A 27763-nucleotide genomic window follows, 5' to 3' on the forward strand; every position below is an offset into this window, starting at 1 on the left:
CCAAGCTGAGCGTCCAGCAGAGCCCCAGGAGCTCACTGAGGACAAGCCCTGGGATGCCTCTCTCTAGCCTGACTTCCAATCCGGTCTGACACGTGGCGGCAGTCATTGTTGTTGAGAGACATCCAAGGCTGAGTTATTGGAAGAAGGAAAACATCCCAGGCCGCTGGAGTGAGGGTATTTGGGACTGCTTACGATGATCCACAGCAGTGGTGGTACTGCCCCCTGGGGGGCAATTTGGAGATTTACAGGGCATTTTTTTACACAAATTTGAGGGGACAGTACTGGCCTTTAGCCAGCCTGGGCAGGATGCTAGACATCCTGAAATGCTCAGGACCCCCCTTACTATGAAGAATTTCCAAGACATCTGAATGACCCGCTGGACATCATGTATATAAAAAACCTGTTCATTGGAGCCAAGAACGATCTAAATTTTCACATGTAAACACAAGATAGTTTTTGCACCTTTTGAAGAAGACTCAGTTCGAGAGGAGTAAACCCCCATGCAGATTAAAGCTGTCCCCACTTTGTTCAGCACTGTATCAAGAACTTGTCCACTATCTGGAGCAGCGGGTCACCAATGGCAGCACTGCCTGTGGCACAGGAGCCGCCAGGAAAGACCAGTGTCAGTTGGCATTGTAGCTGTCACAACCATGATGATTCTACATGTGGGAGTGGGCACTGGACTGCTTCATTGTCTTCTGGTTTACTTGGGCCCGAGCTTTCACATATTGAAATACCTGTTGTTATAAATTACTTTGATTTCTCCTTGATGTGACAATGAGGACATTACAGCAGTTGTGGTCACTGCTATTGTCATGCACGATGTAGGGATGTGACCCTTGCATTGTCTTTTGAAGTGTTCTGGGGCCTTGACCCTGAAAGGGTTGAGAACTATGGTGTGGGAGTGATAGTTGGAAGAGGCGCTGCTGAGGAGGGAATACAGTCTGTCAGATCTCCCCAGGCTACTTTATGGATCTCCTCCCCGGCCCCCCTACCCTGCTTTCCAGAGCTTGGAACAGGGGATCTAGATGGAGATTCTTGGGGAAAAGTGTCCAGAACACGACTCCCTGGTTAATGGGTGATGGAATTTGCACAAGAGCTGGGCAAAGGTGAAAGGGCCCTGTCCTGACCCCAATCCTCATCCCTTCGCTCCGCTTCATTGACACCCCACCCCCTCCGCACTCCAGGCAGCTAACTTCACCCAGACTCTGACCTCTTACTCTCTCTACTTAACTCTGGCCCAGGGCAGCCAAGACAACACAAAGGCAGGGCAGCATGAGCCGACCAGGCCCCCATCCCACCCAGCTGTGCTCCGAGGGCTCCCAGGATGCTCCCCTGCCACCGCCACCACCGCCACCACCGCCACCACCACCTGCTGTCCCAAAGCCCTCTTCTCACTCTGGGGCCTCTCTGGGCGGGCCTCCTCCTTGGGGCCTCAGCTGCCTTCTGGCTCTGCAGGTAGGAGGCAAAGGTGCAGGAGTTGGTGCTGACCGAAGGGAGTGTTTGGGAGAGTGGGTGTGGCATGAAAAACCTTGCAGAAATAGGTATTTTTTTCTATTTCTGAAGATTGCCCCTTCCCATTCCTCCACCTACAGCATATCTTGGTCCTGGCTTCTCTGCTCTGTGCCTCCCACCTGCTCCTGCTTCGAAGTCTCCCCCAAGGAGGACTTTCTTACTCTCCTGCCCAGCTCCTGGCCTCCAGCCTTTTCTCATGCGGTGTGTCTACTACCCTGCAAACTTGGATGGGCAGCAGGTGAGGGAGAACTCTCTGGAGAGAGAGGGATGGGGTCCCGGGGGTAGGAGAGGCTGGGGGAGTCCTTTTGGCTGTCACAGTTTTCCAGACCTGCCGGGGCTGCTATTCCTACAGGCTGCCTCTTGTCCAGGCTCCATCTTTAGAGTTCCTTGTCCCCGCTCTGGTGCTGACCAGCCAGAAGCTACCTTTGGCCATCCAGACACCTGGAAACTGTGAGCACAGAGCTAGGACACGGGGTGAGGGTGGGGTTGGGAGCGTACAGGTATAGGTGGGCGTGGAATTGCGATTGGGCAATGATGGGATTGGTGGGCACTGTGGGGCCTGGAGCGGTGCCAGGCACCAGCTAGGACTGAAGAGCAATGGGTCTTCATTTCCCTCCCTTCTCTCCAACTTTTCCCAGCCTCCCTCGTGCTGCGCCTGTGTAGGGGGCCTGGCTGCCCTGGCCTGGAGCCCTGGAACGCCTCTCTCCGAGAGGTGCGTGCCTAGAGAAGGGGAGCAGGAGGGCTAAGGTGGTGCCAGGATTGGGGAGGTTCTTGTTTCCATTTTGCAGGGACTAAGATGCTCTGGAGGAGGGACCCACCCCTGGAAGTAGTTACAAAGTCCAGGCTGAGGTCAACTCGATTGAGCAGACTGTCTTCTCTTTGTCCTCTTCTCCACTCCACCAGGTGTCCGGGGCCGTGGTGGTGTCTGGGCTGCTGCAGGGCATGCTGGGACTGCTGGGGGGTCCTGGCCACTTGTTCCCCCACTGTGGGCCCCTCGTGCTGGCCCCCAGCCTGGTTGTGGCAGGGCTCTCTGCCCACAGGGAGGTGGCCCTGTTCTGCTCCACGCACTGGGGCCTGGCTTTGCTGTACGTAGGTCCTGAGAGGCGTGGGGTGGTGACCAGTGGGGTGTGTGGGACTGGGGGAGGGCAGAGCTGCTGGCCCTACCTGATTTGGCAGCGATCCCAGCACGGACGACACTTTGTAGACTTGGAATCCAGGGCTTTTGCTGAGTTTGTTCCTCCCCCCTGATCTTCACTATCTCCCACTCACCCCCAAGGTGCTCTCCTTCCCCCTTCCACAGGCACCTTCTCCTCTGGGACCCCCTTGTATGGTAGTTTGCCACCCCCACCTCCGTTACCCCCCTCAGGATGCCTGCTGCCCCTTGCTCCTAAAGCTCCTGCTCTCTCCTAGGCTTATCCTGCTCATGGTGGTCTGCTCTCAGCACCTGGGCTCCTGCCAGTTACCCCCATGCCCCTGGAGGCCAGCCTCAACCTCAGCACCTCACACCCGCATCCCTGCCTTCCGGCTCCTCTCGGTAGGTGGGGTCAGGGCAGGCGCAGTTGAGGGTAGAAGGGCTGGCATAGAACACTCGCTCAGCCCCTACATTTTGGCTTCTGTCCCCCATCTCAGGCTGGCTGGGAAGGTTCTGGGGGAGGGATTCCTTCCGTCTCAGTCTCGCCCCTCAGGTGCTGATCCCGGTGGCCTGTGGGTGGATCGTCGCTGCCCTTCTGGGTCTCAGCGTCATCCCCCTGGAGCTGTCTGCCCCCTCCAAGGCACCCTGGTTTTGGTTGCCTCACCCAGGTGGGTCTTCTCCTAGTCTTCCATCCTCTCACTCAAATAAAGGTGTCTATTTCTTTAAACTCAAGATTTAATGAATTTCATTTCTGAGTTAAATCCCGTGTTTTCGCAAAACACACAGGAGAGAAATTGCTAGTCTGAGGGGCAATGCCAGCCCCTTATCACAGGTGTTTTATTTAATGTTAACAGACAGCTGCAGGCCCCACCACTCCCAACTGTCCTCCTCACCCAGTTTACACATTTATGTTACCTACTCCCACAAGGCATTTGGGTTAGTGACCTATGTATGAAGACTGCTTTTGAGACATTGTATATGAAATGTACTCATTCATCCACTTAATAAAGGTCTGTTGAGTGCTGATTATATGCTAGACATGTGACAGGGGACATAGTGATGAACATGACAAACATAGCACCTGTCCTCATGAAGTTTATAATCTGCTGGGGAATACAGATACTAATTAAACAGTAACCCAAGTAAATGTAAAATTGCACATGGTAAATGTAACAAAGGGGAGGTACACTGTGTGATGAGAGCTTATAATGGGGACTCTGACTTTATCAGAGAGGTCAGGAAAGGTATTCTTGAGGAAGTGATCTCTGAGCTGAGATGTGAGAGATGAGTAGGAGCTAATTGGGTGAAGGCAAGAGAGAAGAGCATTCTAGGTGGACAGAACAGCATATGCAAAGGCTCTGTGGTAGCCAGCAGCTCAGCAAGTACATGGGTCTGAAACAAGGCCAGTATATCTGGAGTGAAGGCAGTGAGGCAGAGTGTGGTGGGAGATGAGGCTAGAGAGAGAGAGGTAGAGATCAGATCAAAGAGGCCCTTTTAGACCATGGTAAAGGGATGGCTCTTTATCCTGAGAGTTTGGTGGTTTTGTCTCAAGACATTATCTTCAAAGACAAAGGAGCCTCTAGGGTTCTAGTGGCATAGGCCTTTGGAAGCAAGGGGATGCTCCAGACTTGAGTCTGGCCCCAAGGCAGCTCTTTCTCCCTCCCCAGCTGAGTGGGACTGGCCCTTGCTGACACCCAGGGCTCTGGCTGCAGGCATCTCCATGGCCTTGGCAGCCTCCACCAGCTCCCTGGGCTGCTACGCCCTGTGTGGCCGGCTGCTGCAGTTGCCTTCTCCACCTCCGCATGCCTGCAGCCGAGGGCTGAGCCTGGAGGGGCTGGGCAGTGTGCTGGCCGGGCTGTTGGGGAGCCCCATGGGCATTGCATCCAGCTTCCCCAACGTGGGCACAGTGAGTCTTGTCCAGGTAGGTGGACGGGGCGCCCATGGGGGAGTGAGTGCTGCAGGAGAGGGAAGGGCACTCACACTCGCTGGCCGCCAGCTGTGCCCAGTGCTCTGTCATGCTCTCCACACCAATGATCTCATTTAGGGAGGTGCCTAGAAGTGGTGAAGGGGCTAGGGGTGTGAGGAAGACACTAAGTCACTACAGAACGCCTTCTGTGCCTCTGGACACTGGACCAGGGCTGGGGTTCCAGTGAAGAACAAGTCAGATCAAGTCCCTAATCTCTTGCGGACAATTTAAGAAAAGTAAACAAGATAATTTCAGAGTGATAAGTGCTATTAAGAAAGCAAAGCAGGGTAACGGGATACTGGTTGGTAAAGAGGCCCCTTTAGGTGCAGTACCCTTGGAAGGGTAACATGTGAGTTGGGATCCAAATGATGAGAACGGCCAGCCAGACTAAACCCTTCAACAGCCCAGGAGGTGGCTGCATCTTCCAGTGTCTCCTCTTCACCTAGGCTGGATCTCGGCGAGTGGCCCACTTGGTGGGGCTGCTCTGCATGGCGCTTGGGCTCTCCCCAAGGCTGGCCCAGCTCCTCACCACTATCCCGCTGTCTGTGCTTGGTGAGTGGATATATCAGCAGGACTGGTGTTGAACCAGTACCCGCCAGCATGACCAACTGGTTTGTTGTGGCTGGCACCCTTCTTTCTGAATAGCTTCCCCGAAACATGGATATAAGCATGGGTCAGCTGCCCTCATTTTCTCAGCCCCATATCTTGGCCTCTTGACTAGGCTTCTGGCAGAATCAGAAATAAGCCTTTTAGTGGTCTCTCCATCACAACCTACCCTGCCCTGCCACACTCCCTGCTGTACCAGCCTTCTCTCAACCCCTTTGATTACTTCCATATGAGACAGGTGGGGTGCTGGGGGTGACCCAGGCCGTGGTTCTGTCTACTGGATTCTCCAGCTTCCACCTGGCTGACATTGACTCTGGGCGGAATGTCTTCATTGTTGGCTTCTCCATCTTCATGGCCTTGCTGCTACCAAGATGGCTTCAGGAAGCCCCAGTCCTCCTGAGCACAGGTGGGAGGCGTGGGGAAGGGAGGTGGAGTTGCTCAGTAGCAGGAAAGCAAGGGCTTGAGCTTCAGGCTCTCTGGACTCCAGGCCCCACACCCGTCTCTGGGCTTTGGTGTAAACAGTTGGCCCCTTGGGATACAAAGGTGCCTCCAGATGTTACAGTCTAGTAATAAAGAGATGAAGTGTGAAGGAACAAACAGAAAAGGTTCAGATGAAGAGCTGTGGTGCTCAGTAGCGAGAGAGATGGCTTCTGTCTGAGATAATCCCGGTAAGGTTTAGGGAGAAAGTAACGTTGAGCTGGTCTGGAAGGATGGCAAGATGTAAACATATTTGGTGAGATGAAGGTCATTCCTGGCGGAGGAACCATCATAAACAAAGACATAGAAGTCAGAAATCATAGGGTTTGTCCTGGGAGCAGCAACAGGTAGCCTGTTAGCTCAGCTTAGCAAATAGCAGTGGTTCTCAACTGAGGATGATTTTGCCCCACAGGGAACATTTGGCAATGTCTGGAGACATTTTTGGCTGTTACAAACAGGGGAGTGGGGATTGTCATTGGCATTTAGTGGGCAGAGAGATGCTGCTAAACATCCTGCAATGCACAGGACAGTCCCCTTCAAACAAAGAATTACCTGGTCCAAGATGTCATAGTACTAAGATTGAGAAACCCAGGCTAGAGCATGGAAGGTAAGAAGTGGGGAATAAGCTTGGGGCTTTTAATACCAAACTTTCCAGAGATGGAGCCTTGAACTATCAAAGCCTAACTGGAGGTGCATGTGGATGCTCAGAAGACTGAGAATTGAGCAGGGATCCTGTGGGAAGGGCCTGGGTGTGGGAAATGGAGAACAGAGGGACAAAGGTAGGGGGATGGAATGACAACTCAGAAAGATCTGTTTTTAGTCCAAGACGTAGGTTTAGAGCTAGAAGTATGAGACCTCTTGGCCTTGCATAGGATCAGAGTTCCCTTCCCGCCTGGCCCCAACCCCCTGTAGGCTGGAGCCCCTTGGATGTGTTACTGCACTCGTTGCTCACAGAGCCCATCTTCCTGGCTGGACTTTTGGGCTTCCTCCTGGAGAACACCATTCCTGGTAAGCTGAGGCCAGGCTCCAGCAGACTGGGGAGTGGCCAGGAAGTCATCACTCCCCCGGTTGGGCAGTAGCCTGACCAGCCTCTCTTTTGCAGGCACACGGCTTGAACGAGGCCTAGGTCAAGAGCTGCCATCTCATTTCGCTGCCCAAGAGGCATGGATGCCTAAGAAGTGCAGGGAGAAGGCTGCTCAAGAGTACGAGCTTCCTTTCCCCATCCAAAACCTGTGTCCCTGCATCCCCCAGCCCCTCCGTTGCCTCTGTCCGCTGCCTGAAGTCCCCGCGAAGGAGGAAGGAGGGCCCTCTGAGCCAGGAGAGACAGCTGACTTGCTGCCTAGCTTTGGGGAGCAGTGCCCAGGGTCTAGCAGAGAACTTAGGTCCCAGTAATTACTAGGACTCCTACTTGTGTCCTAGTTAGTTTAGCCCTATTTCCCAGCTTGCTGGAGAGTCACCTCCCAGGCTCTGCTTTCTCCTAAGGAAAGGGTGTGTGTGTGTGTGTGTGTGTGTGTGTGTAAAACGGGCCACCTAAAGGTCTCATTTCCCCATAGGTGTGTTGCCTTCTCTTAATTGAGCCTAATGGTTCCAGAGCAGGGGCCATGGTTTGATGGACCATGAATGAATGAATGAGATTTTGCCTGTGAACTATCTATACTTGAACCCCAGCATCCACTTAACAAATATTTATTGAGCACCTCCCATCTGCAAGGTCCTGGAACTACAGATATGGATGTGACAGGGTCCCTGTCCTCTCAGGGGACTTACCGTTTAAAAAGACTTATGTAATTACTAACTAGAATCCAAACCAGAAGGCAGTCTGTAATAAAGATTAAAACAATGCAAAGAGGAAGAAACAATTCATTCTGATTGGGGATAGCGGGAAAGGCTTTATGAAAGCAGCAGCACGGAGACTGGCCCTGACAAGAGCAGGATTTTCAGTGGTGGAAAATGGATGGGAAGAATTCTTCAGGCTCAGGTATCCAGCCTTAGCAAAACTGTAGGTGGTACAAAGCACAGATGAGCTGAGGGATTTCAAGCTTCTCAGGAGCATAAGTACAGGAGTGGAAGGAGACAGGAGAGGCAGAGGATGAGGTCAAACCGTGGGATTTATGCCTGGGAGACTCATCTCTTAAACAACTCGAGCGCTAGTGAGGACCTGAGACATTATCTAGTGAAGGTCAATCCTCTCGTTTTATTTGGAAAAAAAAAAAAAGAGGTTGGACAGGTAGGGGGAGGGAAGGGAAGGGATTTGAGTTTGCCAAGTCCAAATCTGGGGACCCCTCTCCTGCACCTCGTGCTGCATTCTTTCTCCTCCGCAAGAGTGACTCTAAGGAGCGCCACCCGCCTCCTCCCTACCGGCAGGTCGCCCAGGCTCTCGTCTGGCTCTCCTGGCCGCGATGCGCCTCCAGGTCCGAGCGCTCCTTTAATCAGCTCAGGGGGCGCAGATGCCCCGCCCACACCGGCCCGGGCCCCGCCCCTGTGCCCCAAGACCCCGCCCCCCGTGGCAGGGAAATGCCAGTACTCTAGGCCTTTCGGTTTGCGCGGGCGGGCGGGCCTGCTGCGGAGAGAGTGGGAGCTCTCGCAGCCGCTCACGGTAGGTGGGGTCGGGCTCGAATAGGGGCCGAGGTGGGGACCGGACGGCGAGGAGCTGCCCGAACCCTGCGGACTGGCCCGGGCAGGGCGCTATCCCCGCGCAGAGACCCGCGCGCGCCCTGGGTCCTGGGGCAGGCCTCCGTGGGTGGGCGGGGCTGCAAGGCCGCGCGTGCGCAGCCCGCCTCCCGGCGGCGGGGCGGGGTTTGCAAGGATGCTCTTTGGCTGCAGCAAGGAAGGAGCTGCTTGTGCGGTTTGTTATCTCCTGAGGCGTCCCGAGGTGCGCCTCAGTGCAGCCGCTGCTGTAGCAATGGAAAGGCGGACGGCGAAGGCCCTTCTAGCGAGAGCGGGTGGGGACTGGACGCCAGGCGGGGCTCCTGGGGTGGGGCTGTGGTCAAGGGAGCGAGGGTTCGCCCTTTTCCAGAGGGACGGGACGTGGCCCAGCCTGGATGGCCGCTGGGGCCTGGCTGCCCTCTGCAGGATGGCGGAGGAACTGCGCTGAGCGGGGCTCTCGGTCGAGGGGCGGGAATTGGTGCAGACGCCGGTTCTCAGCGACCTCACCCCGCTGTTGGCCCTCGGCGCTCCCCACCTCCATGCAGGAATAATAAACGGGTGAATCTAGTTAACGTGAAGGTTAAAGGCGGCCTCGAAGGGAAAAAGAAAAAAGTGGGCTATAGAGGCCTCAGAGTCGACAGGACGTGTGTGGTGGGAGCAGCTAACCCCAGGTCTGGTGCTGAATGTCACAGACCTTTTTCTAAAACTCCTGCCCCGCCCCCAAAACAAGACAAAACAAAGTACAACCATACAGTTTGAGAGTCTTGAGCCTCAGGGCTTTGATGTGACAGGCTAGGATAATTAACCCAATTTTGGTGACTCTTAGAGTGCACACTGGGGAGTGCCTAATAGAGAAGGGCTTGGCGACTTCGCTTGCGTTTTGACCTTTGGCAGTGTGGAGCTCTGGTCCGGTGAGGACTAGCTTAATCATTCCAAGATCCTCTCTTCCCCGTAGGAACAGCAAGTGAGACTTGTGGCTGGTGACTCAAGTACTGCCATCCAGCAAACAGAGTTTTCAGACAGCAGCAAAGGAAAATCACAAAATATATTTATATTTCACCTGTCTAGTGACTGTACAAATTAAGTTGTGTTACAAGACTGCGCTTCAGAAACTATAGTTGGAAAAATAATGGCTTAGACTCAGATGGAATTGACTGGAGGAACAGAACCCTGCTAACCGTGTTAATGAAATTCAAGGAATTTCGTTATTTTCTTTATATTCTAAGATTTCCCCCCCACCTTCACTTTGTATTTATAGACTGAAATAGTGAAGGAAATTATATCACCTTTTTTGTAACTCACAGGAAAAATGATCAAAGTTCCTGTAAAGTAGGCATAGTTACTGAACATCCACTGGGTTATGGCTACAAATGTAGCTGCTGCAGGAGGACAGGTGGTTTCCAGGAGCGTTAGGATGTGCAACAGGGTCTGCTGTCGTTGGTGGCAGGACCTCGGGGTGGGCATGTGGGGGAGGATGGGAGTGGGAGTTAATTCACCGCCTCTCCCTCTGCCGTGCTGTGCTTGTATTCATGACTTCTTAGTCGATCAGGCTCTTCTTGAAATGGGATTTGGGGCTCTTCTGTTTGCTTCTGGACACAGAGTTTATTAGCTGTTTATTTGTGTGTCATTGATCCCTTTGAGAGTTTGTCCATAGCTGTGGACCTCTTCCCCCCAAATGGGTATACACATGTATGCACAAATTTTGCATGTAATTCCGGAGGATTCACATGCATAGACTCTAGATTAAGAATCCCTGTCTTAGAGAATATATATATATTTATATATTTGAAATTCTGAGAGCTTCTAGAGTTTTGCTTTTAGATAACGATCAAATAATTTGAATTTCCTGCCCATGACACTTATGACTTATGATGTTTTATAAGACAAGAACTATTTCTTCTCTTCTAGAAGTTCTGGTAAAGGACAGCATTGACGGATTTATTAGGAATGTGATAAAGATGCAAGAAGAATGGTTTAGGTTTCCACGTTAAGTTCTATTATTAGAAAGCAGAAGTACTGATATCAATATGCTGAGGCTTAAACTCTATAGAAGAAAGGTTTTTTTGTGTCCTCTAGGAACTTAATGTGGAAAAAAAACCCCTCTCAAAGTTATAAATAGATTTTTAGTGGCCAAGAGGTAGTAAGGTTGGTACTCAGCTGGTTATATGTGGGAGTGGGGGCTGGGGGGTGGGAGATGGGGGAGAGGGGTAGAGTGTAAATCCTTGCCTTCTGTTTACTAGGGAGGATTTTCACAAGACTTGTTTGATATAGACTGTCTGCATGGTGCCCCTCCCCAGGCCTACACTACCCTAGGGCACTTTGCTGAATGAAGACTCTCGTGCAGATGGACGAACTGGAGCGAGGCCTGTTGATGCAGCCGTGGGCGTGGCTACAGCTTGACCAGAACTCCCTCTTGGCCAAGGCTTATATCACTAAGCAGGGCTATGCCTTGCTGGTTTCAGATCTGCAACACGTGTGGCATGAACAGGTGGACACCAGTGTGGTCAGCCAGCGAGCCAAGGTAAGTGTGAAGAGAAGTCTTGCTGTGGAGTGGAAGTGGATATAATTTCTTTCCTGGTGAGGGTCAGGGGACATTAACATCCACCACCTTGCTTGGTGGCAACTGCTAGGTTGCCAAGGAAGGTCGGATCCAGTTGAGACAATTCCGGTTAATGCCCTGCACTTCTCCCTGTAGCCCTGGGATCATTCTGTGGTTGTGAGCGTGTATGTTAGTTTCTGTACTGCATACGGTACAAGGTGGAATTGTGAAGTAGACCAGTTGATCACTCTCTTTTTGTTTTCTTTTTCCTGTGTTGATGTTTTTATCTTCCCTTCCCTTCCTCTCATGCCCACCGTCTTCATGTTAACTGGGAGTTTTTCTTTGCTGTGACTTACGAGGGAGTCAGTTTCCTTTAGCACCCTCACCCTTTACAACTCCTGCTGTCTTTTTAGGAGCTGAACAAGCGCCTGACTGCTCCTCCTGAGGCTTTTCTCTGTCATTTGGATGATCTGCTTCTCCCGTTGTTGAAGGACACTGCTGGCCCTGGCAAAGCCACCTTCTCCTGCGATCGTGTGGCAGAGGCGCTGGTACTGTGCGTGCGGAGTGAGCTCTCTGGTCTTCCTTTCTATTGGAATTTCCACTGCATCCTAGCTAGTCCTTCCCTGGTAAGTGCAATTCCAACATGGAATGGGGAAGGGGAATGCCAGCTGCTTTGAGATGAAGCTTTAGGTGTTCTTGGTTTTTTTTGTAGACTCTGTTTGAAATTCTTCTCCAATTAGAAAACTTTCCTTGGCTAGACAGAGGGCAGAAAGGATTCTTGACTGCTGCGTCCTTTCCTTGCAAAGGAGCAGACTTTGGGTCTACACACTTCATAGGTGTCTTCATTCATTACTTTATTTGTTCAGCATTTATTAAGCATCTATTATGGGCTAATTGTTGCGTGTCCAGATCTAAAACAATATAGCCTGTTCCTGGAGTTCATCATCTAGTGAGAAGACAGACAGGAAACAGGATAAAGTCTGGTAATTCTTTGATTGAGGTAAGCCCAGGATGATTGAGGATCCGAAAGACCTTTTTGAAGAGAGAGTTTCTGAGCTGAGTTTTGAAGATGAGTAGGAACTAATTGGGAGAAAATAGAGGTCATTCTAGGCGAGAGTGCAATTTTGAGAGGCGTGAAGATGTCTAAGCGTGGGGCAAGTCGGGGGACTTCGTGACCGCAGGGAGTCATGAGAAATGAGGCAGGGAGTGGCCGGATCTTGAAGGATTCTAATGAGTTTGGGTTTTATTTCAAAGGCAACAGGGATTCCTTGAAAGACTTCAAGCAGGGGTTTAACTTGATCCACTTTGTCATTTATCAAGATCAGTCTGGCAACAGCATAGAGCACGGACGAGGGTTAGGTATCTTTCTGAACATTATCTCGTCGTTTAATCCTCACAACCATCCTGCAAGATAAGTAGTCTTATCCCCGTTTTTCAGAGTAGGAAACTGAGGTTGAAGGTAATTTGTCCAAAGTCATCCAGCTTATAAATGGATGAACTGGGGTTCAACTCCCAGAGAGGTCTGATTCAAGAGCCATTTTCAGGGACTAGGAGGATAGTGTCCTTTGTTTGTTACTCATTCTTGTGATAGTTTTTATTTAATCTTTTTTGAATGAGTAATTCATGCAAAAAGTAAACATATCAAACGTCCTCTAGGAGGGTAACGTCGTAGAAACGTGTAGTTTTCTAGGCCTCCAGAGCTTTTATTAGAAATTAGTTGAGGGGCTGGCCTGGTGGCATAGTGGTTAAGTTTGCGCACTCTGCTTCCATGGCCTGGGTTCACGGGTTCGGATCCTGGGTGCAGACCTACACACCGTTCATCAAGCCACACTGTGAGGGCATCCCAGATACAAAATAGAGGAAGAGAGGAAGAGCACATATGTTACTCCAGGGCCAGTCTTCCTCACCAAAAGAAAGAAAGAAATTAGTTGAGAGTGGTCATTAAGAACCAGGTTGCAGGAGTTACTACTGCTGGTCCCTTCCACCCTTCTGTATAAACAGAGCCTGCTCCAGTCAGTAGCGTTAGAGGACGGAGTCTTCTGTGGGAGGCCTAAGGGTGTGGGTTTATCAGCAGAGGGGTCTGAAGATGAGTGGGCATCACTTCCTATCTCCCTTCTTTAGTCTCCCAGGGGTGATATGATGCTTTGGCATCAATGGGGTGGATGGAACCAAGTGCTTTTTGAGAAACTGTTCTCTGGTGTTTATTTTTGATCTGGAACCCCATAAAACCAGACTTGAGTGCTTGGAGAACTGCTTCCTATTCCTCTCTGAATTTCTAAGGCCCATCGACAGTGCTTAGCAGATAATAGTCACTCATGTTTATTGGTTTTAATTGAATTTCTTGTGAAATTTTCCATCCTGCTTTAGTTCCAGAATTTACCTATTTTGTTCAAAACCCTTGTAACCTTTTCCAAGGAACACCAGGGGGCACTGTTCCCTCAGTAATACTTTTTCTGGGACCAAAACATTCGGGCTGCCTTTGGGAAGCAAGTCTCGTTTTCCATCGCACAGCCCTAGAAATTCCGAATGGTCACAGTGGGGAGGCGGTTCTCCTTTGGGGGTGCTGCGCTCTGATGGTTTTTTCCTTCGAAAGAATACGGGAAAGAACACTTGTATAATGATATTATGGTTGAAAATAATGCATAAAGAAAAAACTAGCTGTTCTAGGCACATTCCTCTAGTCGAGGAGCCGCAATGAGAAAAGAAACAACAGTGGTTAGCGTGGAATGAGTCTTGTTGGCGGTGGGGAGAATTTAGCGTTGAACAATGGATTAGCAATTATGCTTTAAGGTAAAATAAAATATTTATTATTGAGAAAGGAAGAATGCCACCCCCAGGGAAACCCCTGACCCCGAGGAAGCTTTTCGAGCCAGTGGACACTGGCAAGGATGTAGGAGGTTACTATTTTAGGCTTGTGTGTGTGTCTGTGAGGTCACACAGTCATAATTTTTGTTTGTTACTCATTCTTGTAATAGTTTTTATTTCATTTTTTTTTTTGAATGAGTAATTCATGCAAAAGGCAAACATTTCAAACAGCATTTAAGGGTGTATGGTTAAAAATAGGTCTTCCTTCTACCCCCTTTTCCAGGCCCTTATTTTCCTTCTCTAAAGCAACTACTGATATCAGCTTCTTGTGAATTCTTAAAGAAAGCTATATATAGATATGTATATACTCAGACAGTCAAAAACGTATCTGGGTATGTGTGTGTATTTTTGCAAAAGGCGGCATGCTATTCACACTGTTCACTACCTTGCTTTTTTCACCTAATTATAGAACTTAGAAAGCATTCATAGCAATATGTTGAGAAGACCTGCCTTAATAGTTTTTAATGGCGGCATAGCGTTTTATTTAATGAATACATCAACATGTATTTAATTGATGTGCTACTAGTCACCTAGGTTGTTTCTATTCTTTTGTTGTTGTGTATAGTGAATATCCTTGTATTTACTTTTCTATGTGTAAACGTGTGAGGAAATTCCTGGAAGTGGAATAGCTGATTCAAGGAGTATTTGCGTCTTTAATCTTGCTAATGTAATATTACCAAATTGTCTTCCAGAGAGGTTATGCAGTTTAACTCTGACTCGTCATACGGGAGAGTGGGAGAGTACCCGTTCCCCACGCTCTCTACAACGTGCTGGATTCACATTGCCAATGTAATACTCTTAGGTCTCTGCAGGATATTGTGGGATATATACACCTTTGAGTCTCTGCCTTCTAACGCTGGGCCCGTTTCCACTTCTGGCCAACTTCTCTTCCTCTCTTCCTCCTTCCCACTGACTATTCTTTCTAGTATCTCACTTAATTCTTTTTTGTTGTTGCCGTCTTTGTTTTTTCTAATGTAATTTCTTGATATTCTGTACTTTGACTTTCACGTCTGTCACCTCTTTGGCCATTTTCTAATTCCTAGGAGTCACATCCAAAGCTTTTCTGTGGTGGAAAGAGCACAGGCTTTGGGATCAGCAGTCCTGAATTTGTAGCTCAGCTCCACCACTTTCACTACCTTGTATTACCTTGGATAAGTTACTGAATTTTTATGAGACTTGGTTTCTTTGTCTGTAAAATGGAGATACCAATCTTTACTATGGAGCTGTGAGCATTAAATAAGAGAATACATATAATATTACTTAATCTTAGCATTATAGTGGGCCTGTGAGAGCAAATATCCAACTCCATGATTTTTATTTTTCTTGTTTTCATTTTTATTTTTTGCACAGAAGGATTGGCCCTGAGCTAACGTCTCTTCCTATCTTCTTTTTTTCCTCCCCAAAGCCCCACTGCCTGGTTGTATATCCCATGTTAAGTCCTTCTAGTTCTTCTGTGTGAGCTGCCGCCACAGCATGGCAACTGACAGATGGGTGGCGTGGTTTCATGCCCGGGAGATGAACCCGGGCCGCCCAAGTAGTGAGAGCACCGAACTTTAACCACTAGGCCATCAGGGCTGGCTCGCATAATTTTTCTTTTTTAAAAAAGACAAGGACCATGAGAGTCTTTGGGAGTAAGCCACTTTCACGTATAGGTGCTATCAGAGCCAGGACTAGAATCTAGCTCTCCTAACGCCCGGTCTGTTAATTCCTTTCACTGTCTTGCAACCTGATATGATTCATCTTGGGATTGATGACTGCCGTTCTGCTCTCCTGCCTGTGACTTGTGAGCATTTCTCTGAGAAATCTGAAGATGTTGGAGGAAATTGTAAATAGCTTTTCCTCTGGAGAAGATTGGCAACTCTTGCTTCGATATCCACCCACTGCCTGAGCTCCTCAGCTGTTGTGAGCTTTTTGAGGGCAGAGGCCTATAGGGCCAGAGCATGGATTGGGCACACAGTAGGTCTTTGTTGAGTTAATTGCTGAACTGAATCTCTTTATACATTGCCATGTGTAAATGAAGAGGGGGTGTCCCTGACCTCCTAAAACACGTCAAGATTTTCCCTTGTGGTGTCTGTGGATTTGCTATGAAATCCATTACTTCAGCCGCAATGCCTTGTTCTAATTAACTAATCTGAGTTAGTGTCTATCTAACTTTGAAATGAGTTATACTCCATTGATTCAGAGTGGTATAACCCAATCCTGTGAAATTATTTGAGAAATATTTACTGATAAAAAGCTTTTTTGCTATATAGACATTGGAGTCTGATGGATAATTTCAGGTGCTTAGTATGGCATTAAGTAGACTTGGCATCGATTAAAAACAGTTTCTGAGGCCAGCCTGGTGGCGCAGTGGTTAAGTTCGCACATTCTGCTTCTCGGTAGCCTGGGGTTCGCTGGTTAGGATCCTGGGTGCAGACATGGCACCGCTTGGCAAGCCATGCTGTGGTAGGTGACCCACATATAAAGTAGAGGAAGATGAGCATGGATGTTAGCTCAGGGCCAGTCTTCCTCAGCAAAAAGAGGAGGATTGGCAGCAGATGTTAGCTCAGGGCTAATCTTCACAAAAAAAAAGAAAAAAAAAACCCAAAAAGCAACAGTTTCTAATCATGTTTTGTGTTGTTATATTTACCACCACTCAAAGAAATTGCTATTAAGGTGGCCTCCCAGGGAGAGGCTGGTTATTAACTTCAGGAGTTTCTGTTATTTGAAGGCTGTCGCCAGATGGACCGTGATGCTGCTTGGGCAGCAAATACAGTTACTTTCACTTCTACCCACCAAACATTGACTTGCTTTCATACAGGTATTCACCTATTTTTCCTCCTGATCTACCTTGAACAGGACCAAACTTCAAACAATTCCTGGGAAAGACGGTTGGGTCCAGAACAGATAAATTTTCTGGAAGCAGAACTTCTGCCACGTTCTGAACAGCACTAAGAACCTGATCTGGAGACAGTACCAGGTTGCCACGTGCTGTGTGACAGAAAGAGGTGGCCGGTGGCTATAGCTGGACTTGATTTCTTGCCTTCCACTCTGCTCCAGTTCCCCGGCATCTCTTGGGTCCTAGTGCTGGTACAAAAGCTGCTGCCACTAGCCCTTAACCTCCCCCCTTACCCCCACACCCAGTCGTTTCTAATCTGTGCTTACAGAAATGTGGAAAAAAAGTCCTTTCCTCTCAGTTTGAGCCACCATACAATTGGAGTTGTTAGTAGTAAGTTTTACTAGACAATTAATGGCAAACAAAAACATAGAAGTCTAAAGAGCCCAGACGTCTGATCCTGATCCAGATGAGTCTGGCTTGCACATCTTATGGGGCACTCCAGCAGCATCTTTTCCTCCCTTCAAGCCTGTGTGGGGTATCGTGTCTAAAAGTTCTCCTTTTTAGGTCTAGGGCGAGGGTTGGCGTACCATGGCCAATGGGCCAAATCTGGCTTGCTGCCTGTTTTTGTAAAGTTATCTTGGAGCCCAGCTGCCCTCATTGATGACATGTTGTCTATGGCTGCTTTCATGCCACAACAGCAGTCGAGTATTGCGACCAGGACTGTATGGGCCACGGAACTGAAAATGTTCACTATCTAGCTCTTCCCGAAAGAGTTTGCTGACCTCTGATCTAGGGCATTTCTTTAGTGCCTCCTTTCGTTCTTCTCCTTGGGGGAAGGGAGAGGAACTCTGATCACATCCCCTAGCCACAAATAGATTATCAACTTCATTTTCTTTGACAGGCTAATGGACACCTTGTTATAGGTGAATTAAATGATTATCCTGTATAGCTGTACATTCTTATCACCCTGGCCGCACCTGCAGTATGGCTGTGCTTGCATCCTTCTTTCCGCCCTTTAAGAGCAAGATGTGCATGTGTCTGTGGGGAGGTGATTAGTTCCTTCCTAGGCTGGCCTCTTGGTGACTGGCTTGCTTCTATGATAACAATGACCTTAGACTTTGCTGTGTTTGTGGGAACAGATTGACCCTCTGGGCTGATGCTGGGCTGTCATCAGCCCTGAAAAGGCTCTTACTTGGTGTCTGGGTCTAATTCGACTTTCAGAGCTCTCTGCTTTCTGTTGATTTTCGTCTTCTGTTATACTCCAGCTGGCATACTGTGTTTTAACCATGCCTACTTTCTTGGAGATCTTCTGCTTGTGTCTCCCCGTCTCTGCTCTGAGAGTTGAGTCAACACTGTCCTCAATCACCTGTATCACCTCCTTCTCTTTAAATCACCCTCTGGCTTATCTATTCATGTGGGTTCTCCTTTACTCTTCTCCTCCTTTCATCTGTGCCATGAAGAAAATCCTTGAGCTTCGTCCTTTACTTATTTCATTGTTATATTTGTATTTACATTCATGTAAATGGATTGCTTGCCTATGAAACTACGAATTCCTGTGAAAACATTTATTCCTCAGTATTTCTTCTAGTTCCTAATATAGGGAGTGCTTTGTAAGTGTCTGTTGGCTAATTAATGTCTCCTCCTTGAAAGGTTTCCCAGCATTTGGTTCGTCCTCTGATGGGCATGAGTCTGGCATTGCAGTGCCAAGCGAGGGAGCTGGCAACACTGCTTCACATGAAAGATCTAGAGATCCAGGACTACCAGGAGAGTGGGGCTGTGCTGAGCCGAGGTGAGCGGACATTCTTTGGGGAGTTGGGTGGGGAGGGGTACAGATGGTCAGAGGGCCACAGAAAAGGCATTAGAGAGGTGCTTCCCCGGGCAGGGCTGCTCACTGACCAGGAACTGGATACTTGATACTGGGACACTTCTCTCTGCCTCAAGGACCTGGCTGGCACCTGAGGGGCCTCTAGAAGCTGTAACTGAGTCCAGACATGCCCTAGGCAATGGCAAGGAAAGACTTGGGAAAGGGGCCAACGGCAACACGAAATTGTATGAGGGCGACACCACTTGGGACTTTAGGAAGCCACATAGCTCCCACTTCAGAATAAAAGTTCAGTCTGACCTTTGTCTTTGTGAGGGGAAAACCTCCTGGAGCACGTGCTGCCCCCGACCCCGTCATTTGTTGCTCATCGCCCTCTCTTCCTCCTCTTTGCCCGCATGCTCTCAACCCTTCTTCTCCCGCTGGACTAGGTGCCTCTGGGTGTCGTATCTTTACCCTCTCTTTCAAGCTGTTCTGTTCTTGCCTCTGCTCCCTTTCCATCTCACAGGTAGGAAGCTCATGCTAAGACTCGCATGTCTTCTCTTTCTCCCTTCTTATTACAGATCGGTTGAAGACAGAGCCATTTGAAGAAAATTCCTTCTTGGAACGATTTATGGTAGAGGTAGAGTATTTATTTCCTTTCTCTTATGCAACTTTCCTTTCCTTCGTCTTTCCAGGTGCCTGAGTGGTGACTTGCATTTTAGGTGTCAGGTTGCTTGCATGGTTGGGAAGCCCTTTTGTTGTAAAAGCTCCCTGTAGAAAAACTGTAAAAGTTTGAGATGTAACCATCTCTGTCCAAGAACCTAGGAATTTCATTTGGAATCCTCTAACCTTGGAAAGTGTAGTTGACCAGTTGCTAAATTTTGGCCTGTTGAGATCTGATCACAGGTCTGGATTGTGGAGCAGGGGGATAGTCATTATTTCTTGTCCAGGCCCCTTCAGCATCCCGCAGTAGAGGAAGGTGAAGAGCTCAGGGCTACCATTTGGGGACTGTCTTGTGGGCACAGTAGGCTGTGGAAAATCACAGTGTTTGTACAAGGGGCCTGGCAAGGGCATGAATGGGGAGTAGATAATTGTGGCCTGTCAGAAGCTCCTGCCTAGGTTTCCCTTCTAAGGATTGAGCTTGGCCAAAAGAAACATCTATTAAATGCCAAACTGGGGGAGTATTAATAATAGTGACCTTTGATAATACCAGTCAATATTGATCTTCTTCTCTAACTCTTCTGGGACTTGTTGGTTGCACAGTAAGTACCCTAGTATTATTGCTCTATTTTCTAATTATACATGTTACCCAAGTTGGTACTTTATTATGTAAATAAATAATGCTATTATAATATTGTGTTATGTATAGATTATTCATATTTCTGTCTTGTCTTCTAGGCTAATTTGTAAACTGCTTGTGGACAGGGATGTGACTCATATGTCTTTTGAACCTGAAATTAGTACTTTTCACAGGGCTGGGCATCAAGCAGGTGTTCTTGGCTTGGAACCTCTGTTCTGCCTCTGTGCACTGGCTGAGCAATGACCCCAGAGTGCTTGGGGTCGTAACACTAAGCAAAAAATTGCGAGCTGAGTGCTCAGTCCGTCTGCTGAAGCAATTGTGACTTGGAGAAGAAGGAAAGGATGTTTTGTTAAGCCCTGAAGCAGAATAGGTTTCAAGTCTTTAAGGGGAAAAAGAGACCATTAAACCTAGACTTGTAACAGAGATTTCCTAGGCCATTTTTCTCCCAGATGGCTTCCCCAGTCTATAAGTTTGGGCATTAAGGAGGTTAACATAGGCTGACATAGTAGTTTGGATGGCTAAAGTAGGATGACGTGCTAGTTCCCTGCCTCAGCCACCTAGATAAACAATGCAAGGCGTATTCTTAGCCTGACAGAGAAGTCCCTTCCTGATCTAGTACCTGAGAACCTATCCAGCTTGGTTTCTTGACATTTTTCTTGATGTGCTTTATCCTTCAGCCATATAGAATGACTTTGAATTGCCAGAAATGCTGTTTTCTCTAGCCTTTATATCTTTGCACGCATTGTTCCCCTTATCTAGAATGCCCAATGCCCTGGCCTTATCTATCTTATAAACTTCTATTAATCTTTCAAGTGGCAGCCTCAGCTTCTTTGGGAGACCTTTCCAGACTCTCCTTGTAAAGATAATCTTTCTCCTCTGCTACTATAGTACCTTGGTTCCTACCTCTGTTTTACCACCTATAATTTTGTAGTATTACTGTTTGTATGTCTGCAACACTGTGTCTTTCTCTTCCACTGATCTGTGGGCTGTTTGAGGTCAGGGACCATGTTGAATGCATTTCTATATCCCCAGCACTGAATATAGTGCCTAGGAGTAGTAGCTTCTCGGTAAGTTTGTGGGTGAATATGTGGATAAGTCTATGCCAGGGAAATTTTAGGAAAATCGTGGCACTGTGGCCTGTGGATACAATGTTGCTTGTTAGACCTATATTTGGTGTCTTTTAGTTATTCTCCTGGTTTATTCTTTGGATAAATCACTTCTCTCAGAGCCTCTATTTTCTCATTTATAAAATTGGAGGCTCATCTCTTCTAAGCCATTGGGGTGGGAGGAACCCTGCAGAATTGAATGAGAAAGCATATAGAATGTAGGTGCTAGCCCGGGAAGGGTATTGGTATTTGGAAACCAACTACTTTAAAAATACCTGTCCTTGGGGCTGGCCTGGTGGTATAGTGGTTAAGTTCATGTACTCTGCTTCGGTGCCCAGAGTTCATGGGTTTGGATCCCAGGCAGAGACCTACACACGGCTCATCAAGCCATGCTATTGTGGAGTCCCACATACGAAATAGAGGAAGATTGGCACAGATGTTGTCTCAAGGACAATTTTCCTTAAGCAAAAAGAGGAAGATTGGCAATGGCTGTTAGCTCAGGGCCAATCTTCCTCACCAAAAAAAAAAAAAAAAAAAAGGAATACTGGTCCTTTAGGTTCTAGGTGGATCACACCCGAGCTACATAGGCTTGTAGAATTTTTTTATATCTGGAAAGGATCTGAGAGATGGGTAGTTGTAGATTTCCATTTCATAGATTAAGGAATTGGGCCTCAGAGAGGTTAAGTGACATGCTAAGGTCATGGAGGGTGGCTGTTATGTTATGTCCCCCTACAGTTCTTGTCTAGGATTATCCATATTTTATTATGCTGCTTTAACTTGTGGTACACACGGATTAGAGGAGAGTTAAGGGCTAGGATATTGTGGAATTCTTGTGACCTCTGGGGTCATTGCACTGTCCTTTGGGATCACTGAATGTCCTGTGGAGCTGCTAGAACTGCAAGATTTCCTAGTGGGACTGCAGAATTTTTTATGGCCACTGCATCTTTGCAGTTACTCTGCTTGCCTGGGGTCCTACAAACAGGACACAGAAGGGTCATGGGGTCACCCAAGACTGAGCTGGAAGGATGTGCCATCAAAATAAGCAACATCGGAAGATAAACAAACCGGGGACAGAGAGCTCGGGATGAAGGTACGGGGGGGCCAGGGCTGATGTCAGAGGGCCATGCGGTCAGAGCCGGGGGTCTGTTTTTCCTAGTTCTTGTTGGGACTATTGCTAGGCAAGAGGCCATAGGGGTAGGGACAGAGGACAGGGGGACAGGGAGGTTTCTAGGATCCCAAGGCCAGGAAGAATGTTTAAGGATTGAATAGGGGTTACTTCTCCATATTTAGTCCTTTTGCTTTTCCTCTCCACGTAAGAGCCTCTTTCTCTTTTCCAGGGAGCCCAAGGGGGCCGTTCGATAGTGGCCTATCTAGAGGGGAAGTACTGGCAATGTCGGTTCAAGTCAGCTGATGGGGTGGCTGCTGGCATGATCCTCATAGAGGCAAGATCCCCTTAAAGAGCATTTCCTAAGGCTGGGGGCTGAAAGGCACCATTAGGAGGGGAAGACGAGTTAGGGAATTGGCGAACATTATTGCATAGCCGTAGGAACTGTGTTAGAGAGGAAGTTTAGGACGAGTGGGCTGGCATGGCCCACTCTCAGTCTAGTCCACTGGAGGGAGTTCCTTCCCGTGGCCCTGTCCGTGCCTCCTTCTCTCCATCTGGTTGCCATCAGGCTGTGCGGCTGCTGGCGGGCTCTTTATTTATTTATCCCAGTGTAATGGGGTGAGGAGGGAGCTGGCCTAAGGCTGGCATTCCGAGGCCATGCCGCTGAGCCACAGGCGGTTTGCATGGGTGTGTGAGTCACTGGGGCTGCATGCTGCTCAAACCAGACGCGGCCAGGCTCAGGGACAGCAGGCAGCCCAAAATAGAGCCCCGCCCTCTGCAGCTGGCAACCCCTGGCTAAGAATCAGCCCTTGACACCAAAACCTGGGCAGTTGTGCGAAGTTGGCTTTCTTGGGGAGGGGGCCCTTAACAGACAGAGAGATTTTGCAGTTCTCTCCTGTATCTTCAGAGAGGAGTATTCAGCATAGCAATCACACCCATGGCTGCATTCTGAATGCCTTGTGAGACTTAAATTAATCTGTTCGGTATCATACCTTAACCAGTTTCTATTATCTACTTATAGTTATATAACCGTAGTTAATGTTGATTTGACTCAGCATCCTAAATGTAGCCATGGCCTTTGTGTCCTGTCTAGTTTTTGTTACTGTCTTCATCCCCTGTCTGGTCGCATCCTGATTCTAGAGCAGCTCCTTGGAGCTATGAAGATATTCATTGCTGCTCTTAGGAAGCTAGAGGTTATATCAAAGACATCTGGGGAAGATGGGGAGTCCTTTAACCTGAAAGTTGCTGTCCTGGTAAGTTCGTTCATAGACAGCTTCCACGTGGTTTCCTTGGCTGGCTTTCCATTCTTTACCTGCCCCTTAAATGTTAGTGTTACCCAGGTTTGTGTCCTTGATCGTCTCACCCTTCAATGTCTTTCTCTCTGGGTCATCTCATCCAGACCCAGCTTCAACTATCATTAGTACACCACTGAGTCCCAATTTTATATCTCTATCATGTGTCCAGCCATATTTCTTTCGGTACATTTGACATTTCCACCTGGATGTCCCACATGCAACACCCTAAACGTGTCCAAAATTAATCATCTACTCCCCCCAGCCTATTTCTCTTCTTATATTCCTTCTCTTGGGGAAGTATACCATTATCCATTCAGTTTTCTAGGCTAGAAACTTGGGAGTTACCCACTTTTCTCTTGGTCCTTACTTCCAAAGCCTAACTTGTCAGCTGTCTTTTGAATCTGCTCTTCTTCTCTATTCCAGCTTCCGTTGCCTTAGATTGGCCACCCCACTCTCTTTTTTGGTTTGACCATGCAACAGCCTCCTGATTTGTCTCCCAGTCAGTCCTTATTTCCCTCCAGCTGACCTTGCAGTTAAATCAGAGTGGCCTCTTTGAAACAGAAACAGAAACTTGATTGCTTAAAGTCCTTCAATGGTTCCCTGTTGCCTACAGGATGAAGTTCAAACTCCTGGCGTGCCACACAAGATCCTTGATGATTTGGTCCTACTGACCTCTTCGGTCTTATCCCTCTCTGCCATAGCACTGAAGTGCTGACGGCTTCCTGTCCATACATCCCTTGACCAATTTGCCTGTAGTCCCTGTCTCTTGTTCTCCTAGCAGACTCCTGTTCAACTTTCCCAACTCTGCACAGGCATCATCCCTTTTGTGAGTTTTCTATGACAATTTTTCCTTTCCTCAGTCTGCTCTCTTTCTTCCAGGCATAGGTACTCTCTCCTGCTGTTCCCACAGCTCCCTGTACATACCTCCGCCATAGTATTTGTTGGAAGGGAAGATACAGAAATGAAAAGGAAGGATGGGGAGGCAGGGGACAATTGAGTTGGCTGATCCTTGCCAGTTTAGCTTTTTCCTTTATAATGCTTAATTCCTTCTCCTCGATATACTTTCTTTTTATGTGGCTTCCACACCACAATACTCTCCTGTTTTTCTTCCTATTCACGGGGTGCTCCTTGGAATCTTTTGCTGGTTCTTCTTCTCCCTTACCTCTTAATATTGGAGTGCCCCAGGACTCAGTCCTTGATGCTCATATCTTTTTTCACTCGTTCCGTTAGTGATCTCATCCCATGGCTCGAAATACCATCTTGTTGATGAATCCCACATTTAACCTTTATTCCTAGACCTTGCCCCCAAACTCTGGACTGCCTGCTCAGCATTTCCACATGGACGTCTGATCGAGTCTCAGACTCAACATGTCCAAAACTGAACTCCTAATCTTACTCCCAAATTTGCTTTTCCAACAACCTCCTCCCACGTTAGTTGATGGAAGCTTCATCCTTTCTCTTGCTGGGGCCACAAACCTTGGAGTCATCCTTGACTTCTGTCTTTCTCTCACATTCTACATCTCATCCATCAGGAAATCTTGTTGGCTCTACCTTCAAAATATACCTGTAATTTCATCTCTGCTGCCCCCACTGTGGTCTGAGCCATCATCTCTTTCCTGCACTATTGTGATAGCCTCCGTCCTAGTGTCCCTGCTGCTACCTGTGCCCCTTCTGGCCCATCTCTGATGAAGTGATCTTGTTGAAACACAGATCACACCACGATATTGCCCTGCTCAGTGCTCTTCGCTGGCTTCACATTTCCTTATAGAGTAAAACCCAAAGACCTTACGATGGCCTATAAAACCCTCCATGGTCTGGACCTCGTTACCTTTCTGATCTCCTCTCCGCCTACTGTCTCCCTCCCTTGCTCCTCTGCAGCACCCTGGCCTCTTGCTGGTTTTCTAATGCTCTAGGCATCACCTGCCTTTAGGCCTTTATGCTGCCTGTTCCCTCTGCCTGGAATGTTCTTTCTTCAAATATTTGTGTGGCCAACTCCCTCACTTCCTTTATTTCTGTATTAGTTGTCTATTGCTGTGTAACAAATTACTCCAAAGCTTAGTGTCTTAAAACAACCGACATTTATTATCTCACACAGCTTTGGAGGGTCGGGAATCTAGAAGCAGCTTAGATGGGTGATTCTGGCTCAGGGTCTCTAAGTTGCAGTCAAGATGTCGGCTGGGAATTCAGTCATTGTGAGGGGCTGGAGAATTCACTTCCAAGCTCTCTCATGTGGCTGTCGGCAGGAGGTGCCACTTTCTTGCCATGTGTCCTCTCCATAGTGCTGTTCACGTGACATGGCCTTGGCTTCCTCTAGAGCAAGTGATCCAAGACGGAGAGACCAAGCCAGAGACCACAGTGGAAGCTGCAGTCTTTCTAACCTCATCTCAGAAGTGACACCCCATCACTATCTTGCTATATTCTCTTCATCAGAAGTGAGTCACTATCCAGGCCACACTCAAGGGGAGGGTAATTAAGAGCCACCTCTTAAGAGGAGGTGTGTCCAAAAAATGTGTGGACATATCTGCATGGACTACAATCATGGCCTTGTTCAAATGTCACCTTCTCAGTGGTTTACCCTGACGAGCCTATTTGAAACTGTGAGCCACATCCCTGCCCTTCTGCACCTGGCACTCCCATTTCACTTTACCAAACTCTGCTTTTCATTTTTTCCATAGCAGTTATCTTCCAACGTATTACTGTAAAACTTACTTATTTTATTATGTTTGTTGTTTATAGTCTGTCTCCCTCTGGCTAGGATGTGTGAGCTCAGCCAGGATAAGGATGTATGTTCGGTGCATTGGATTATCCAAAGTGTCTAGAACAGTGCCTCCCACATAGGGGACACTCAGTAAATATTTCTCGGGTGGATGAAAATCATATCCTCCCACTCCTCTTTGTTTTCCCTGTATTATGACTGGGCCATGAAATCATCACCTGTTGGTGGCCTCAGACTGAGACAGCCTACTGTGAATAGATGAGTAGCCTAGGGAGAGGACCACTGTTGGAGTGCCATCCTCCACCTGCCTCGTTTCTGTGACACATAGTTTACTGGAAGGTGGTCCCATCTTTGCGATGAAGTACAAATCTTGAATCTTTTATTATTGAGAGACCCTAGCAGCTCTTTTTTAGGCCCAGTTAAGAAATTAAATGTCTCAAAAACGAAAGGAATAGGAACCTAACAAAATCCTGGAAAGCACGTTAGTCATAGAGCCAAGTAAGTTGTTAAGTTCCTCCTTTGCTCGGTCTTTCCTCTCTCTGGGCTCTGCTTCCACCGTTCGAAGGGCGGCTCCCCTACCGTACGTCTGTTGTTCGATATGTAGAGGAGGACAGAGATTCAGAACATGTTTTTCGGTGTCCCTCATGGGCATCAGAAAGAAGGATAAGTCTAGAAGCATGAGAGTGGCCTCCCTACCGTTGTGTGTCAGTTCTCGGATCTAGAGAAACTCGCAGTTAATTCCTTCTTCCAGTATTCAGCATGGCGCACGTGCCCTGTGCCAGGTTCTCTGAGCGTATGAGGTATGACAGTAGTGTCATCAGAGAGCTCACTGTGCTTACTGAATGATAATAGGGGCCAGAGGCGTGGAGGGGTGGAAAAAAGCTTCCTGTAAAAGGCAGGATTCCAATGTTTTTTTTAGGTTTTGCTAGGGAACTACATGGAAGGCATTTTAGGTGGGAAGCCCACGGGCGAAAGATATAAAATAAGAATAAGAGTGGGTGAGGATTAGTAGGAAATAAGGTTAGTAAGATAATAACTTGATGCTAGGTTGTGAGCAGCCTTAAATGCTGGCCTGGAAGATTGGTGCTTTTGTTCCAAGGGGAAATGTGTTTCAGCTTTTGTCTGCCTGTAATCCATTGATTTGCCCATTCCAGTCCGTTTATTAACCTCCATCATTACATGCAGTGATTCTCAAACGGGCAAGTCTCCCAGGAAGGAGATGGGGCGCTTCCTTCTCGCGGTTATTAATTACCGTTGTAGATAGTGGGGAAGCAGTGAAAGTTTTGGAGCACTGACATCTGAAAGTGATCTTTTGGGAAGATTAGTCTGTCAGTGGTATGCCTGTGTGATCTGAAGAATAGTGGTGCCATTGACAGACTAGGAAAATCATGGGTGGGGCTGCTTTAAATCTAATCTTGGGCATATAAAGGAATGGTTTTCCTTATTTAAAACACAAATCCACCAGTATTTGAGCTCTGGAATGAGACTCTCCAGGGAGGAAGGGGTGGCTGCACGTGTTTCTCAACTATATTCTTCTGAATTTTGTCCTCTCTTGGGGGCTTTCTCACTGTGATTCCTGTAGTCACCATTGAGCCCTGCTACCGGGGGTCCCCTCTTCTTTTATTTTTGGCCCAAGAATGCATAAAAAGGCTTCTTTCTTTGTTTTCCTTTTACAAAGCTTTCTGAGGGCTTATACTTTTAACAGGATAGTTGTGAAAAATCTGAGGGAAAACAGAAAGGAAATCAATATAGAAAATACAAAAAAGATAAAATTACTCATTTCCAAAAGATTTCTGATTCTGGAAATCCCAATAGTGAAGGACTGTTATCATATTCCAAATTCTCTTATCCTAAAAAAACTCAAAACTAGGTGTTA

The 27763-nt window shown here is 47.9% G+C and overlaps 2 protein-coding genes across 10 annotated transcripts in view; both read left to right on the forward strand.

The window, feature by feature from the left end:
* Positions 1 to 311: 311 nt before the first annotated feature.
* SLC23A3 (solute carrier family 23 member 3) lies at positions 312 to 7539 on the forward strand. Of its 2 annotated transcripts, XM_014856105.3 has the most exons (12): positions 312 to 1458; positions 1596 to 1753; positions 1868 to 1965; positions 2154 to 2227; positions 2419 to 2600; positions 2926 to 3049; positions 3201 to 3315; positions 4315 to 4568; positions 5060 to 5165; positions 5458 to 5625; positions 6609 to 6704; positions 6799 to 7539. In XM_014856105.3, exons 1-12 carry the CDS (start codon positions 1276 to 1278, stop codon positions 7086 to 7088), a joined length of 1848 nt encoding a protein of 615 aa, XP_014711591.1. In that variant the 5' UTR covers positions 312 to 1275; the 3' UTR covers positions 7089 to 7539. The 2 variants fall into 2 exon arrangements, with proteins under 2 accessions (XP_014711591.1, XP_044607266.1); XM_044751331.2 differs by lacking the exon at positions 4315 to 4568 and having other exon boundaries at positions 2957 to 3049; positions 3270 to 3315.
* A 626-nt stretch (positions 7540 to 8165) lies between these two features.
* Positions 8166 to 27763, forward strand: part of NHEJ1 (non-homologous end joining factor 1) — a 75555-nt gene continuing 55957 nt past the window's right edge. Inside the window, exons 1-5 of one of the 8 annotated variants that reach the window (XM_014856114.3) lie at positions 8166 to 8292; positions 10687 to 10863; positions 11295 to 11507; positions 18215 to 18353; positions 18947 to 19005. In XM_014856114.3, coding sequence (XP_014711600.1) covers positions 10687 to 10863; positions 11295 to 11507; positions 18215 to 18353; positions 18947 to 19005 — 588 coding nt within the window. In that variant the 5' untranslated portion in view covers positions 8166 to 8292. Of the gene's footprint in view, positions 8293 to 8468; positions 8639 to 10582; positions 10864 to 11294; positions 11508 to 18214; positions 18354 to 18946; positions 19006 to 27763 lie in introns of those variants that run through there. The other 7 variants (XM_044751373.2, XM_044751372.2, XM_044751377.2 and 4 more) reach the window with 7 other exon arrangements.

This window comes from Equus asinus, chromosome 19 (assembly GCF_041296235.1).
Source record: "Equus asinus isolate D_3611 breed Donkey chromosome 19, EquAss-T2T_v2, whole genome shotgun sequence".
NCBI lineage: Eukaryota > Metazoa > Chordata > Mammalia > Perissodactyla > Equidae > Equus > Equus asinus.

Excerpts from the sequence above, each read along its gene's own strand:
- SLC23A3 (XM_014856105.3), top strand. The coding sequence starts at position 1,276 with ATGAGCCGACCAGGCCCCCATCCCACCCAGCTGTGCTCCGAGGGCTCC. Across the intron at positions 5,626-6,608 it reads CCCAGTCCTCCTGAGCACAG|GCTGGAGCCCCTTGGATGTG; the intron begins GTGGGAGGCGTG and ends AACCCCCTGTAG. Across the intron at positions 6,705-6,798 it reads CCTGGAGAACACCATTCCTG|GCACACGGCTTGAACGAGGC; the intron begins GTAAGCTGAGGC and ends TCTCTTTTGCAG.